Consider the following 15,453-nt stretch of genomic DNA (forward strand, 5'->3'; position numbering starts at 1 on the left):
CAAACATACTTTCAAGAAGTGGATGAAGTCTCCAAACTGAACTAGAGCTGCTGGCGTTGCACTGCACTGGAGATCGTAAGGAGGAAGGAGGAAGCCATTCACAGATGGGGAATAAATTAAAGAATCGTTCATAAAAATATCACAGCATTTATTCTCTGAATTAAAAAAATAAAGAAGAAAAAATAAACAAGAAATTATTATTATTCTTATTATTAATTATTCAGAAAATGTAAGAAATGCTCCTCCCTGCAAAGACGGTCAAGAACGGGACCAATAGAAGGGCAACAAATTTAAGGATTGTGGATGAAGGGCAAAAATGTTTTTTTAAAAGTGCAGTTTTCCTTTAAGTCTGAGCATTTCATTGTTTTTAGATTGTTATGACAGCGGTTAATGTCTTTTTACTAGCATCTCATCTTTGCATTACATCTTATTGTTTAGATGATTTAAGGGCGATCCGCATTGCATTTATCTCAATTTAACATTTTTAATTGTTTCAGGGGTGAAAAGGTGTAAAAACCCTAACTACTGTTTAAAAAAAAAAGAAAAAAAGAAAAAAAAGCAGAGTTATTGTTTTGAAGATCTGATGAGGAACGCTTGCATGGCAGTGGTTCAACTGCCAACGTTTTTGGGCGACTTTAGAGGTGTATTGTTGCTGGAATACAGAATTGTCCCACCTCAGGCCACTTTGGGCGTGCAGTGAAAAGCTACACCACCACCTCCTTTTGGCACGCTGCTAACAAATCCCTTCACTTTTTATATCCTCCTATAATGAATGGAAAATCAATAGCACCTTGATATTAGGAGTCGCCAAGTACTCGCACGCCGCGCTATGATTGACAGCAGCACGGCGGGTGTCAGGGCAGGGTTAAACACCTGCGTGTTTTATAGTCGTGTTGACCGTATGTCTGCCCCATAAATGAATTAGCATCCCTGCTAGCAGGAAGACGGTGAGAAACAGTTGAGTGATGCAGTTTAAATTGGTACCACACACTGGAGGGGTGGGGGGGATGGCGTTTAATGAGGACGGGTATTGACGGCGAGGTCAAGAGGCTGAAGATGCACGTTTGTATTTGCGCAAATGTGCAGGCAAATTAGGCGGGATGTTTTCCCATTCTGCACAGCACTCCGCTTGGTAAACACATGAATTATGGACGATTACTGCCATAAAAGTGTAAAGATAAGCGAACCGCTGTGTAATAAAACTAGAATAAAGTAAAACTACTGTAACGGCCGGGGAACAGGAAGGTCATCTAGTGCCGTTTTAAAGGTAATGCTGGTAATGATACTCAACATGGAACTATGGAAGCTTTGCCAGTCATTTTATGCTAGTCATTAACGACATGCTAATTAGCATCCGCTTGGTGAAATTAATGTGTGAGAGTGCTTGTCAGTGATTTTTACTAATTAATTATATTGCTTCTGTTTTACTGCAGCAGCACCTACATGTAAGCAAGTTAGAGTCCATTTCCTGTTCTATGGTTATCATCACACTTAATAGACTTGTGTGGTGGCATCACAAAAAAAGCCCAAAAACAAACAAAATACTCATTTTAAAAAATTACAGTCGTCCCTCGTTATATCGCGGTTCAAATTTAGCGGCTTCACTCTATCACATTTTTTTTCAAACATATGAATTCATAAATCATGCTGTTTTGTGGTTGATATGGCCTATTAGTAAATAAATGCACACTTAAGCTAATTTTACACGTTTTGCCCCAGTTTCAAGCGTAAACACGGGTAAGTGAACTAAAATACAAATACAGTCGTCGCTCACCACTTTGCGGTTCGCATTTTGCAGTGTGACTAAAGAAATATTAATTCTATATTCTATATTAATCCTCTTGAAACTGCTGTGTTTATTCGGGGCGTACAAAGCTATGCTTGGGGGTGCGAGAGCTTGTTCAACATTGGTCGTAGCTTTAATTAATAAATTATAGCTGTTTCATGGTTGACTACGGCCTATTATTAGTCAAAAATATGCAGATTTAATCAAATTTTACATATTCTTGGGCAAAATGTTGTATTTTCAAGCATAAAAAATGGCTAAATGAACACAAATACAAATATCAGGCATTCAAAAGATCTGATATGTCGTGTAATATCTGTGACTCAAGGAGTTGGGCCTAGGAAGGGTGTGTGTGACGTCAGCTAGCTAGAGTTGCCTGCGTTTCGTAGAGTTAGCAGGGTGGAGAGCGCAGTGACTGGCGTGAGTTGTGGTCGACAGCAGCTCCTGTTGAATGTTCACTGCATATTTGTTCTCTGTTTGTTAACAAAGCGATTGAAGTGCATCATGAGTCTCTTCTTAACCACAGACAGCGACATTACAGTATTATTTTACACTGTTCAGTTGGTGTCAGTAACATTACATTGATGGGACAACAGCCACCACATGAAGTACGCTGTCAATACTAACGTGTTTATGTCTTAAATGGCTTATTTTCTATTATTATGTCTACTATAATGGGTAAGACAAGTGTAAAAGTGACTATGGGGTGTTATTTCATGTCTAGAGGGCTCTAATAATGTTAAAAACTGTATTTAGAAGGTCATAAACAGGTTTTCTACGCTGTAACTACGAAAATATTCTGTTTATGAAGAATGTAATCCTACTTCTGGGAAATTCACTTATCATGGTTGGGTCTGGAACCAATTAACCGTGATAAACGAGCGATTACTGTACAAGAAATTAAGAAGACACGTTCAAATTGTGTACTAGGTGGTTCATCACTAGGTGTCAGTAATATACTTGATCACCGGAACAACAGGCTTTTATTGCAGGTTTAAATTGTGTCACAACAGGCACAATAAGAATCACATAATAATAATCATCATCATCGTCATCACGTGCTGCTGCTGTGGCTGTAATCCAGCTCTGAACCACCGAGGTCACTTGCTGTCCACACGTCCGGAATACATTTATTGCAACACACAAGTATTCTTTATGTCTTGAATGGCTTATTTTCTCTGATTATATCTACTGTATTTGGACATACGGATACAAATGTGACTATAGGGGTGTTATTTAATGTCTCGAGGGCTCTAATAATGTTAAAAATCATATTTCGAAGATTTTGAACAGATTTTCTATTTTCTTAGCATTGAAAATACTTAATTTAAAAAGAAGGAGTAGGAAGAAGAAGGAATCTTACTCCAAAAAATTCACTTATGACGGTTGGGTCTGGAACCAATTGACTGCAATAAATGAGGAGTAACTGTGAACCCTTTTCAGTCATATTTTCCCCGTAATATTGGTCAAACGCCAGGTTTTAGGTAAGGCATCTATCGGTACTGCAAGATAGCGTCTGCTTGACGAAATTAAGATCGAGCAGTTGTATTGCTTATGTTTTACTGCAGGATCTGTCATATATGAAAGCTAAGTTCCATTTCCTGTTCTATGACTATCATCACACTTCATAGACTTATGTGGTGGCCTCATAAAAAAAAAAACCCAGAACAAGAACCAAAAAAAAGAAAAAGAAAAACCTCAAATTTTGGTCAAAATGTTTCCACTTTCGCTGTGCTCAACGTGTGCCACTGTAAGGTATCTATTAGTAAGCAAGTTAAGTTCCATTTTCTGTTCTATGGTTATCATCACGTAACACACGAAAAAAGAAAAACACACTGATGGCGTACATGTTGTAGATGCTCAGGTGTTGTTACCCCAAATTGTACTATTTTCAGAGTACTCGACTTGACAGGTATGAGGCTGGCATTACGAATTCAGGACAACCGGACTGACAACATCAGCGCAATTAAGAGCACCAATCGTAGTGTGATCCCTGTATTTTTGTCTTTTTGGTAAAGTTTAATCACCACTTCTACGGTTTAAACCACACTTCAAAGAAAAACACTTGTTCCTGTTAATCCTCCCAATGCTCGGTGAGCAGTCTCATGAGCTTTGATGACACCACATTTGACCTTTGAGGCATACTTTCCCCAGTAAATCTTGAATCCAATCAGAACTATACCACTTTTGGGGTGTTCAACTTTACAGATGCCACTCCAAGATATCTATTGGTGTTTTTCTTCTCCTCCAGTTTTGTCATTGAATAATCTTGTGATTGTCTCTCAGGCAAATCGATAAGGAGCTTTGGTGGGGTCATTTCCATACAAAAGAAGGTTCCTCCACTGAGAAGCCATTTTCTTATTAATTGGACTCTCATTACAATAAAAGGAAGGACAGCGGGACGTATTGGATGTAGCGCTCGACTGCTAATGGCGTCGCCTCCTTGCTCGGAGAGACGCCAAGGTCAAGTCGTTTACAGTTCCGGTACTTTAGACGGGAATTACAGTATTTTATATACTAGTCTTTTATCTTCGCTAACGCACACACACGTTTTCCTCGCATTGCATGATCTGTGACACGTCATAAGATAAATGTTAATACTTGTCTCTCTGCATTGAAAATATACATTTTTGGATGTGCATAAACAGTGCGAATGCAAGGCTCAGCATTTTTGGTTACATGTTTGGAGGCGTCTCAGCATTTACACAACATATTTAAATATCGATATTTCTTTTATCAAAAACAAACATATCGTTTGTATCGATATAGACTGGATTTGTGCTGTAACTCCGGAAAAGCTACACCTTGCTACAGGCGTCATCTCCCGCTAGCACCGGCCTTTGGAAGCAGAGGCTAACACCGATCCCCGGAACAGCTACCCGTCGCCATAAGCATCATCTGCCGCTGGCACCGGGCCTCAGAGTGACTGCGGAGTGACTGCGCCTCACACCTGGCCAGGCTAACACCGGGATTCGGAGCAACTACACATCGCGCCAGGAGTGGCTGTGGATAGCTAGCACCGAGCTTCAGAAAAGCTCCGACTCACAGCGGCGAGTACTGTGCTCCGGAGAAGCAACACCTCTCACAAAGCACCATCTGCGGCAAACACTGGGCGGAGGAGTGGCTACATTTAAACCACACAGCAACATTCGAGATGTCACTGAAAGGGAAAATTAATAAAACTACAAACCCAGTTCATGTAAATGATGGTGCATCATCGTTTCCTGTGGAAAATGGAGACAATGAGCTAATTGTCCCCTTAATGCTTAGAGATGATTAAACAAGCATTTGAGTTGCTGCTGAAATTTTTAAAAGTCCTCTTAAAAAGGGCACTTTATGTCATATTTTGTTCTTTTGTGCTTTTGGTATAAAACTCACTTTGTGGAAAAAATATTGGAATATATATTATATAATAATATATATATAATATATATATAATATATACAGTATATCATATATTGGGGTTTCAACTGGTTCTCTGTTTTCATTTATGAATGTGACCTTCATGTGTGAAGTGCCATGACATACTGTAACTGCTGTTGTGATTTGGCGCAATATGAATGGAATTGAATGGAATTGAATTGTTAATACAGTCCATGGGTCCAACTGTGTTCTTAATATAGTCTTTTTACCACAAAACATCCTTCCTTGTTAGCATCCTATTCGGTCGCTTGACAAAAGGGCAAAAGGAACTTGAAGTCATCTATGTCTATGTCATCTATGAAGGTAAAAGTAGCCTTAAATGTTCATTCATCCCATTCATTCATCATTTATACTGTATGTACTGTATTTCTACACATTTCAAATTGTTTTCTGCATGTAAAACCATAATTGTAAAACTATAAAAATGTGCTTTCTGGAACAGATTAATTAGATTTACATTATTTCTACATTTTTTGGTTAGAGGCTGACCTTCTGGAACAAATTGATGCTAACCAAGGTTCCACTGTATATATTTGGACGCACACGAAGACTCGTCTGAAGACTTGTCCATCAACATTCACAATATTTTGTCGTGTACACTGACGGTGCTTATCGCTCAGCATTCAAACAACACAGTTTTGACACAAAATAACAGTATAAATGCTCATCTCTCAGCATTCACACAACGTATTTTGTGGTGCAGAATAACAGTAGCATGGATGCTAGTTTCTCAGCATTACAAAACACAGTTTCGACGCAAAATGGCAGCATAAATGCTGGCCTCTCAGCATTCGTACTGCGTATTTCATGATGCAAAACAATCGTGTGAATGCTAGTCTCTCAACATTACACAAAACATCTTTGATACGCAGTAACAGCAAACATGCTCACCTCTCAGCATTTGCACAACACAATTCGAGACACACAATAGTAATAGCATTGTGGTTGTTTGAACATCACCGGTGTAAATGTTTGGCTCTCAGCATCCCCACTCCCAGATTCTCCAGGGGAGGCATAATTGCATGGCTTTTCTGCCCGGCAACAGCATTTCTTTACATATACAGTATATGCCAGGGCTTGTCAAATGTTCTTCTGTCATGGCCCCCTAGGGTACAGATTTTTTTTTCACACAGACCTTAATTTGAAATACTATTGAAGACCTGTAATATTGATTAATTTATTTTGTACAAACCACTGTATGAGCTGCTGGCCCCAGCATCAATACACTGACCGACCTGCCACCCTTAAAAAAAAAAAATGAGTATAGTGCCCCATGCCTCTCACGCACCGCCCGACACCTCTGTGCGCCCCCCCCCGAGAGGTTCCGCCCCACTATTTCAGAAGCACTGGAATATGCTAAGTTTGATTTCTCACAGGTGTCAATAAAGTTAACAAAAACAAATCTTAAATAAAAGGCCGCCAACTTGTTTTTCTTGCGTCTTCTTCTGTCGTCAGTGTTGCATTATAAAAAAGCACTCACTTGATCAATATTTTGAATGCAGATTTATGTATTCAAACTCCTGTCGCATTGAGATGCAAATATAATTAGAAAAAAACGGAATGAGTGACATCCAGTGTGCATATTTGCAATGCTTCAAGAGGCTTCTTGCTTGTCACAACACAACACAGCACCCCTCACTGGCCTCAACAAATAACTTTCACTACCTCCTCACTCCTCACTTTGAAATATGAGGTGGAATAAATCATTTGTTTAATTAATTAAGTAAATTAGGCAAATCCAAGGACGCCTCAAGCAGATGGAGGCGGCGCCCTGCCACAAGAAGACGGAATTAAGTGCCACAGCGGCTAACGGTGCAATGTACCTGAGCAATGCAACACTGCAGCATTTTTAAAGCTAACATACGTCGTCATTTGATGTTAAAAAAATCACAGTTTTGATGTTACTCTGGATTTGGTTGTCATGGTGACCCAGCATCACCGTGTTCGCTGCATTGGTGGACGAGCCCAACCGTCTCTATTCCTGTTTACTTGCTAACTTGCAGAAGAAGTAGGACATTTCGAAAACAAAACCAAAAAAACACTGTTGTGCATGAATGAATGCTGAGAACCAAGCTTGAATGCTAAACATGGAAAATAATTCAGGAACATAATAATAATCCATCACAGCATATCATAGCAATCCGCAGATACACTAAGAGGAAAAAAATGATACAGGAGAATTAGTAATTAAGTTCTATCAGCAAGTATTATACAATTATAAAAAATAGCAATATTTAAAATACAACAGCATTTTTATGCATGTTCAATGTTGAGCCCAGATACCTCTCATGTTTTTTGTGAGCTAACATGACAGTCGTGTGACGTATACACTGTACACTACAGTTATTATTGTGTGCACTGCAGTAGTTGCCAGTTGAAAACAATAGGGGGAGCATGGATGAATGTCGACCGATTCCCTTCATAGGCCTTGATGTTGTGGCTCCCGTTTTAGACCATCTGCTTGCCTCCTTGATGAATGCGCTCGTTTTCCAAGCAGGAAAAATCGGCAAGACACCACACTTCCATCCATTATGAGCGCTCCCACCATCTCCTGATTTCGAAGGACGGTATTAAGAGGAATAAATATCAAATCTTTTCCCTGGAGCTTTTTGCATGCACGGAAAACACATGATGAATGTGCTGCAGTGTTGTTTGCCGCATTGATTTTCTATTGTTATTCACTGTGACCAAAAACTATGGCGGGGCTTTTTGTTTGTATGTTTATCAAACGGCTAACGTCACTGACACCATGGCAGCACATTTTTACATCGTACTGACTTCTTACTGTATGTTGTGAGAATGAGTGTGAGCGCTGTGCTCTCAGCATTGACTTTATATTTTCACACATCTTAGCATTCATTTCAATGCTTGTGTATCACAAGTGATACTTTTTTTGGGCATTCATAAACACTAGCGTGAATGTTTGTCTCTCAGCATTAACAATTAGTGTGAGTGCTCGTCTTTCGGAATTGACGCAATATATTTTTGATGTAAAATAGCACTGGTGCAAATGCTCACCTCTCTGCATTCTCACAATGTTTTCACACTAAAAACACTAGTGTCAAAACATCTCTTTCAGCGCTCTCACAATAAAAAAATCTAGATTTGCATGAATGATTGTCTCTCAGTATTGACACATTTTTGACATGTAAATGTCAAGTGTTAAATGTGCACATGAACTGCAGTGTAACCGCTTGTCTCCCAGCATTCATCTTGTGTCTCTATAGTTAACATGATGGTCCTTACTAACCAGCGCTGTACGAAATTCAGAATTGAATTGAGAATGACCTCTAAATTCCAATTCAATTCTTGAATTTGAATTTGAAGTGCAGTTGCAAACAGGAAGCAGAATTGCAATTCAAATTCAAATTGCAGGAAGTACGATTGAAATTCCATCAAATTCAAAGAAATTCATGATGCATAATTAAGGTGTATGTATATAAAATTTTATAAAAAATATTGTTGTATGGACTTTTTGCACAATACTTTATTATAGTAGATCCAGCCATCCATTTTCTATGCCGCTTCTCCCCATTAGGGTCACGGGGGTATGCTGGAGCCTATCCCAGCTGACTTCGAGCGACAGGCGGGGTACACCCTGGACTGGTCGCCAGCCAATCGCAGGGCACATATAGACAAACAACCATTCACACTCACATTCATACCTATGGACAATTTAGAGTCTCCAATTAACCTAACATGCATGTTTTTGGAATGTGGGAGGAAACCCACGCACGCACGGGGAGAACATGCAAACTCCACACAGAAATGCCCAAAAAGGTCTTCCCGATCTCCGGACTGTGACTGTGTGGCCAACATGCTAACCACTAAACCACTGCGCGGCATTATAGTACATAGTTAAATATATTAATTGTTTTTTTAATCAAATATTAACATTGGAAACCTACTCAGATAAAACAGATCATTACAATTGTAAAGACTTTTAAATTGTTGGATAGGAGAACAGAACAGCACTTCATCTCACTACAAGGTACAGCTACAAATTCTACCTTTACAAAAATTATAATGCTCAAGGACGTGTTGATTGAATATCATGGCTGTTTTTTACATGTCATTATTAACAGTGGTTAACTTCTTTTTACGCTTGTATGACACTTAAGTATGTTAAAATAATGACAATAAGCCTTTGTCGATTAAGGTTGTTGTATTGTTTTAGGTTTTCATATGAACAGCATTTAACTTATTTTTACACTCGCAGGGCAATTAACGATGTCAATTGCGCCTTTCTCTATTGTCTTAAAAATAAAAATTGGCTATTGTATTGTTTTTACGTTTTAATATTAACAGTGGCTAACTTATTTTTACACTAGTACAACAATGAAGTATGACCATTTTTTTAGGTTTTCATATTAACAATATTTAATTCAGGGGGTCCAAAGTGTGGCCTGGGGTCCATTTGCAACTCATTTTTATTGTTAAAAATAATAATAATAATAATAATCATCATAAGTAAAATAGAGCAAACAGGCACAATGTAAATAGATGAATGTGAAATGCTGATGTCTTTGTCAATTTACATATAATCATTTTTTTAGCCTTTTTACAAAATTTTAAAATATAAACATATCATAGTGGACCCCCACATCCTTTGATTTTTTTATTTTATTATGCGGCCCTCCGGTTTATACTTTGACTTCTCATAAACTGCTAAACTTTCCAACATTAAGGAGTATGCTTAATGTTAGTGTGTCATTTGGAAGAAAATGTAAGTTAAAAGTGTCTAATTCTCACTAAACTGTGATGAGAATGAATTTCTCTGAATTGCATTGAATTCAATTCCATTTCCTGTAATTCAAATTCAATTCAGCATCCTGTGGAGTGGAGGCAGGTCAAATTCAAATTCATCCATTGAATTGAATTGAATTCTGAAATTCTGAATTCTGTGTTAGTAACACAGGCCTGTTACTAACCCTAACTGATGAATTGATTCATGATTAATCTACTACATCTTTCGGTTGTCCAGCTACGTGAAGCATTACATGTCAATGCTGCACGTCAGTGCATGTCTCGTGTGACAGGGCCAAAGGAGTTGGGGACTAGAGATCCTGAAGTAGGACAACATTCTCAAGAGGACACACTGTCAGTCCTCTCTGGGGATGGGGGGCCATTGGAGGTCCCCGCATGCACAATGACAGCAATACATTTTTTACACGGTGACCAGTCTTATGCCTTTTTTAATCTATATTTAAATGGCTTTATGATTTCCTGGAAAACAATCCTTAGGGTCTGAAAGTTTTTTTTTAAAAAAAGAAAGAAGACACTACAAAAAGCAAATTAAACCGAAATGATCTCCAGGCATGAAAAGTTTGAAAAAATGCTTAAGAAGAACTAAAAAGTAAGATAGGAAAAAACGCTGTAGTGTGAATGCTGAGAACCCCACAAGAATGACTATCTATCATGCTGGTTGAAGCATCAAAGTATATCATAGCAATGCCTAGATACATATTCTATAAATAGATAAATATTTTAAAAATAAGAACGATAAAAATGTATTATTCCTGAAATTATCATTAAAATTATTGCTGTAAATTCCGGTGTATAAGCCGCACCCACTAAGTTTAGAGGAGAAAACAGATTTGTTCATATATAAACTGCACCGGTGTATAAGCCACACATGTCCACGTCATAAAATGACACACTTTGGCACGCACAAGTCCATGAGGACCAGGCAGCTCTTTATTTGACAAGAGCCAAGCATGATCTTGGAAAAAAACTCACGACGAGTTTGCCAAACCATTGGAAATTGCAGGAGGTCATTACTCAATATAACAGTCTGACTCACGGTTTCATCTTACAAACAACATAAATCTCATCACACAGCAACTTAACACTTAAAGTGTGCCTAGGAAATATTCATACAAAGTACCAATACGAGTTTAAAATAACAAACAGCAGTTATTTTAACATCTACCCGTAATGCATTACTGCCAGTGGAGCAGTTCATTGAAGGACAAGCAGCATAAAAAATGGTGGATGGCGCTGCAAAGCTGCCTCTGTCCACCAGAGGGAGCCAGAGGACCCAGAGCCCAGAGGGAGGCTGACGTTATTGCTACGCCCCAATGAATGCATTGCTCATACACAATGGACTATGGGAGTTGTTTTTTTCATTTCAAACTCATACTGGCACATGTTTGTGTATTTGTCAGGTACACCTTTTGAGTGTTAAGTTACTGTGTGATGAATTTAATGTTGTTCGTGAAGTGTTCTTCGTAGTCTGTTGTGTTGTTATACTGTCATATATAATGACCTCCTGCGATTTGCAATGGGTTGACAAGCTCGTTGTGAGTGCACTGATAGCTCATGATTGGCTCCTGCCAAAGAAAGAACTACCGCTTCCTTGGCTCAGCACAGTATTTAAACATTTAGTGGGGTAAAGGAGATGTCACCAGATTAGGATTTAGCCATAAATTAGTATAAGTATAAACCACAGGGTTCAAAGTTTAAGAAAAAAGTAGTGGCTTATACACTGGAATTTACGGTATGTTATTTTGCATTACATCAAATTCAAATTGACGAGTGTTATTGAACTGGGAGACATGATTTCAGCACAGTAGGCAATGTTAGCTTGCATTAAAGACAAGTTAACAATTAAAGACGAACAGTGTCATTTTTATCAGAAATAAAAACAACACAATCTGGCACTTAAAATACAAAAAGACAGCAAAAAAGCAAGCAATAACAATAAAAAAAATAAAAGACTTACCCATAGCGGCCGGTGCAAAGAGGCTGGCAAGGACTAGCAGGCGTGCGGCCCACATGGCCTCCCCCTCTAACCGCCCGCTGCTATAGGTCACGGCGGAGGTCAGCACTGAGGTCTGGTAGCAGACAGATCACCACTATACGCTTATGTCAGATTCCCCCTGGAAAAAAACACAAACCTACGTTTGTTGTATGCACAGGAGCAATCCTGCCATATAGAGGTTTTTTGTCCAGCACTCCAAGCCATCAGACACACTCAAGATGCCCTCACATCCTCAAAACTGAAAAGGAAATGATAATCACAGTTTTAATTATGTTCTAGTGAGTGCTCATCAATCAAACTCGGCTAGGATTGATTAATATTCATGATATTCAGATCATTTGCATGTTTACTTTCGGCCACACCCATCGTCTCAGGCATTGTTCACAAGGCTGCAACACGATCTCACTTCATTACAACGTGTTACGTGTGTGTGTGTGTGTGTGTGTGTGTGTGTGTGTGTGTGTGTGTGTGTGTGTGTGTGTGTGTGTGCGTGACCCCATCAGATAACACTAAGTATCAAGTTTGGAGAGGTATTGTTGTGGCAAGGTTTTTTGAAAAACAACACAAGATAGTCTCTTGTATCCTCCGGTCAGGAAATTACATACATAATTCCAAAATAATTACAAATGAATAAATACAGATGTTAATAATAATAATAATAATAATAATATCAATAATAAAGATAATAATAATAATAATAACACACGTATTTATTATTAGTTTTCAATTATATGCTATATTATTATTTAATATACATTTCTTCACATAGTAGACATAATGACAAAATAAAAAATCTTTGCAGTGTTTCAGGTTATACTTTGCCTAAAAATAATACAAAAATAATGAAAAAACATTGTTTTATATGTATGTGATATATTTGACAAATTCAATGATATTTCATGTGCTAAAATAGTGTCAAAAAAAAACATCTTTCCAGGATACATTACTAGGTTATCCAAAATAATGACAAATGAATGCAAACTGACATAGAGCAATAGTTTCCCTGACTTCGACATGTTTCTGCATAATAAATTCATTCGTTTATTCATTCATATTCTATGCCGCTTGTCCTCATAATAAAGCCTTTGTATTTATTATCTCCAACATAAACAATCTGATTACACTAATCTGGAATTTTTGGTGGGGGATTAAGGAGTAAAAGGGTTAAATGTCAGCGCTACCAATCGTATCGCTTTGCAGAGATTACAGCAGATTATGCCTTCTAGTGGATCATAGATGATCTAATCATTAAAGATCATGTGTCAGCTTTCTGCACAAATGCACCATGAGAAAAATATACAAAAACAATATTTTGCATACTTTTTGCATACACTTTTCATATTTAAAAACAACAACTGCAAATTAAGTCGCAGCACCCTGATCAAGATTCTGACACAGCATTCTAAAGCCACGTAAGATGTTCTATTTCATGTTTCTGCATTAAATATCGTCAACATTTTAAGAATAAAGTATGACAAAAATATGATTTAAGAATTGTGTGATGCTATACAATACAACAAATTCAGACATAAAATACTGCACAGCTGTGGGTTACAGTAGGGATTCCCAAACTGCGGTTCAGGGCCAAAAGGTGTCGTGTCACTTTTATTAATGGTCGCTTATTCTATGTGACAGCAGCGCCTGCTGTTTTAAGGACTTACTGCAAAAACACTAGAGATCCACTAGGTAAGCTGTTTTCAAGGACTTACTGCACACACTAATCGAAGATCCTCTATGTGACAGGAGCGCGCACTGCTGTTCTTAAGGATTTTACCTCAAAAATGCTTGTCACAGATCATCTATGTCACAGGAGCACTCTGATGTTTTTACGGACCCAATGCTAGTCAAAGATCTTCTATGAGACAGGGACGCCCTGCTGTTTTTTTCAAAGCATAGAAGTACGACATCTAGCATGACTTTAGGTTAGCTAAGGTAGGTTGTCATGACAACAGTTGGCCATTAATCAGCCACCAGAAGCAATTGGCACTCAGCCCCACAAACAAGTCATTACAGCCAGGCTTGATTTTGGACACAAGCTAAAAGGAAGCACATTAGCGGACAGCGGGTGACTAAACGCTCTGATTTCGGCCCCTGTGGCAAAACCGGGATATTAGAGACAAGAGATATTATATATATTTATTCTGTATATTTATAGTGTGACCTCAGCAGTGCACAGCATGTATGGATTTCCTTTCAAGCTAAAGCATCAATATATCGTCCTGTGTGTTTGTGCTGACATCAGCACTTTTCTACAAAACAGGTCAGGATTATTGGCAGGGTTATTGTTATGATGGATGTATATGACCTCAGCCAGGGTGTAATTCTTGGACATGTGTTAATAACAGCAGAGCACTCCTGTCCCATAGAGGATCTTTGACTAGCATTTTTACAGTTGGCACTTAAAAACAACAAAGCACTCCTGTCATATAGAGAATCTTTGACGTGCATTTTCCAACGTATGGTCCATAAAACACAATACTGGCCACGCCCACTGAAGACACCGCTAACGGCCGCTATCATTTGTCAGCCTCTGTTGTTTGTTAGCCAGCTTGTTTTATTTGTATTTTAGACTTCAGGTCTCAATTTCCTCCCGACTAACTGCACATGCATAATTTTCCACTTCATTCCCAGTCAGATTCGAGGAGGAGGAGGAAGAGGGGATAAAAACAAACAAACAACATCAATTTCAGCTCAGCGTCTGAATGAAATGCCAATGTCAATAACGCTGATCCCACCAGTGCATTGCATTTCAATATCATTACCCAGTGCCGTGCCAAGTGTACAAAATCTAATAAAACCTTCTTTAAAAACGACATCATAGCATCCATAACTAAATTCTAGCTTTTACACGTAGCATACAGGTCTGCCATTTACCATGTGTTGCAAGGTGGGGGGGGGATGTGCTAGATGATGTTACCATCTAATTTGCATAATTGTCCATAACGCAAAACTGTGGACAGGTAGAACTACCCTGTTCGGTTTGTGTCATTGTTTACAAAAGTGGTCCCCAACCTTTTTTGACCCACGGACCGGCTTGTGTTCCCACAAATCTCCCGTGGACCGGGGGGGAGGGGCGACAGTTGGGGTTCGTACATTATAGCGATCTAATTTATCTTATCTCTGGAGTTTTTCCATAGAGATTATTACATCGCTGTTTTGCGTTGTGCGCTAACATGAATTCACTTGAGACAAATGTGCACTAATAAGTCATCAAAACAGCAGAGGTGGCCAGCCACTACTCACTCCCTCCCGCTTGCCCCATATCCTATCTTCATACCACCTTCTGCCTCTCACTTCCTGTCAGTCCCACAACTGTCAGCAACTTCTAGGCTGATTGGATTCCAAAGCCTCTGCACCCCATCTCAATCGGATACAACCATGTTTGCCATCCTTTGTCCCCTCCAGTCCTGAACCAGATCTCTGTACCGCTCAGACTTCCTCTTCACACCCCTCCTTCCACAGCACAGTAAGCGTCACCAAG

The 15,453-nt window shown here is 38.8% G+C and overlaps 1 protein-coding gene across 16 annotated transcripts in view; it reads right to left on the minus strand.

Moving 5' to 3' along the window:
• Nucleotides 1-15,453, minus strand: part of LOC129194612 (adhesion G protein-coupled receptor L3-like) — a 197,573-nt gene that overhangs the window by 133,183 nt on the left and 48,937 nt on the right. For all 16 annotated transcript variants that reach the window (XM_054799784.1, XM_054799789.1, XM_054799783.1 and 13 more), the window contains exon 3: nt 11,934-12,090. In XM_054799784.1, the coding sequence (XP_054655759.1) occupies nt 11,934-11,988 (55 nt within the window). In that variant the 5' untranslated portion in view covers nt 11,989-12,090. The remainder of the gene's footprint in view (nt 1-11,933; nt 12,091-15,453) is intronic.

The sequence above is a fragment of the Dunckerocampus dactyliophorus genome, chromosome 15 (assembly GCF_027744805.1).
Source record: "Dunckerocampus dactyliophorus isolate RoL2022-P2 chromosome 15, RoL_Ddac_1.1, whole genome shotgun sequence".
NCBI classification, from domain to species: domain Eukaryota; kingdom Metazoa; phylum Chordata; class Actinopteri; order Syngnathiformes; family Syngnathidae; genus Dunckerocampus; species Dunckerocampus dactyliophorus.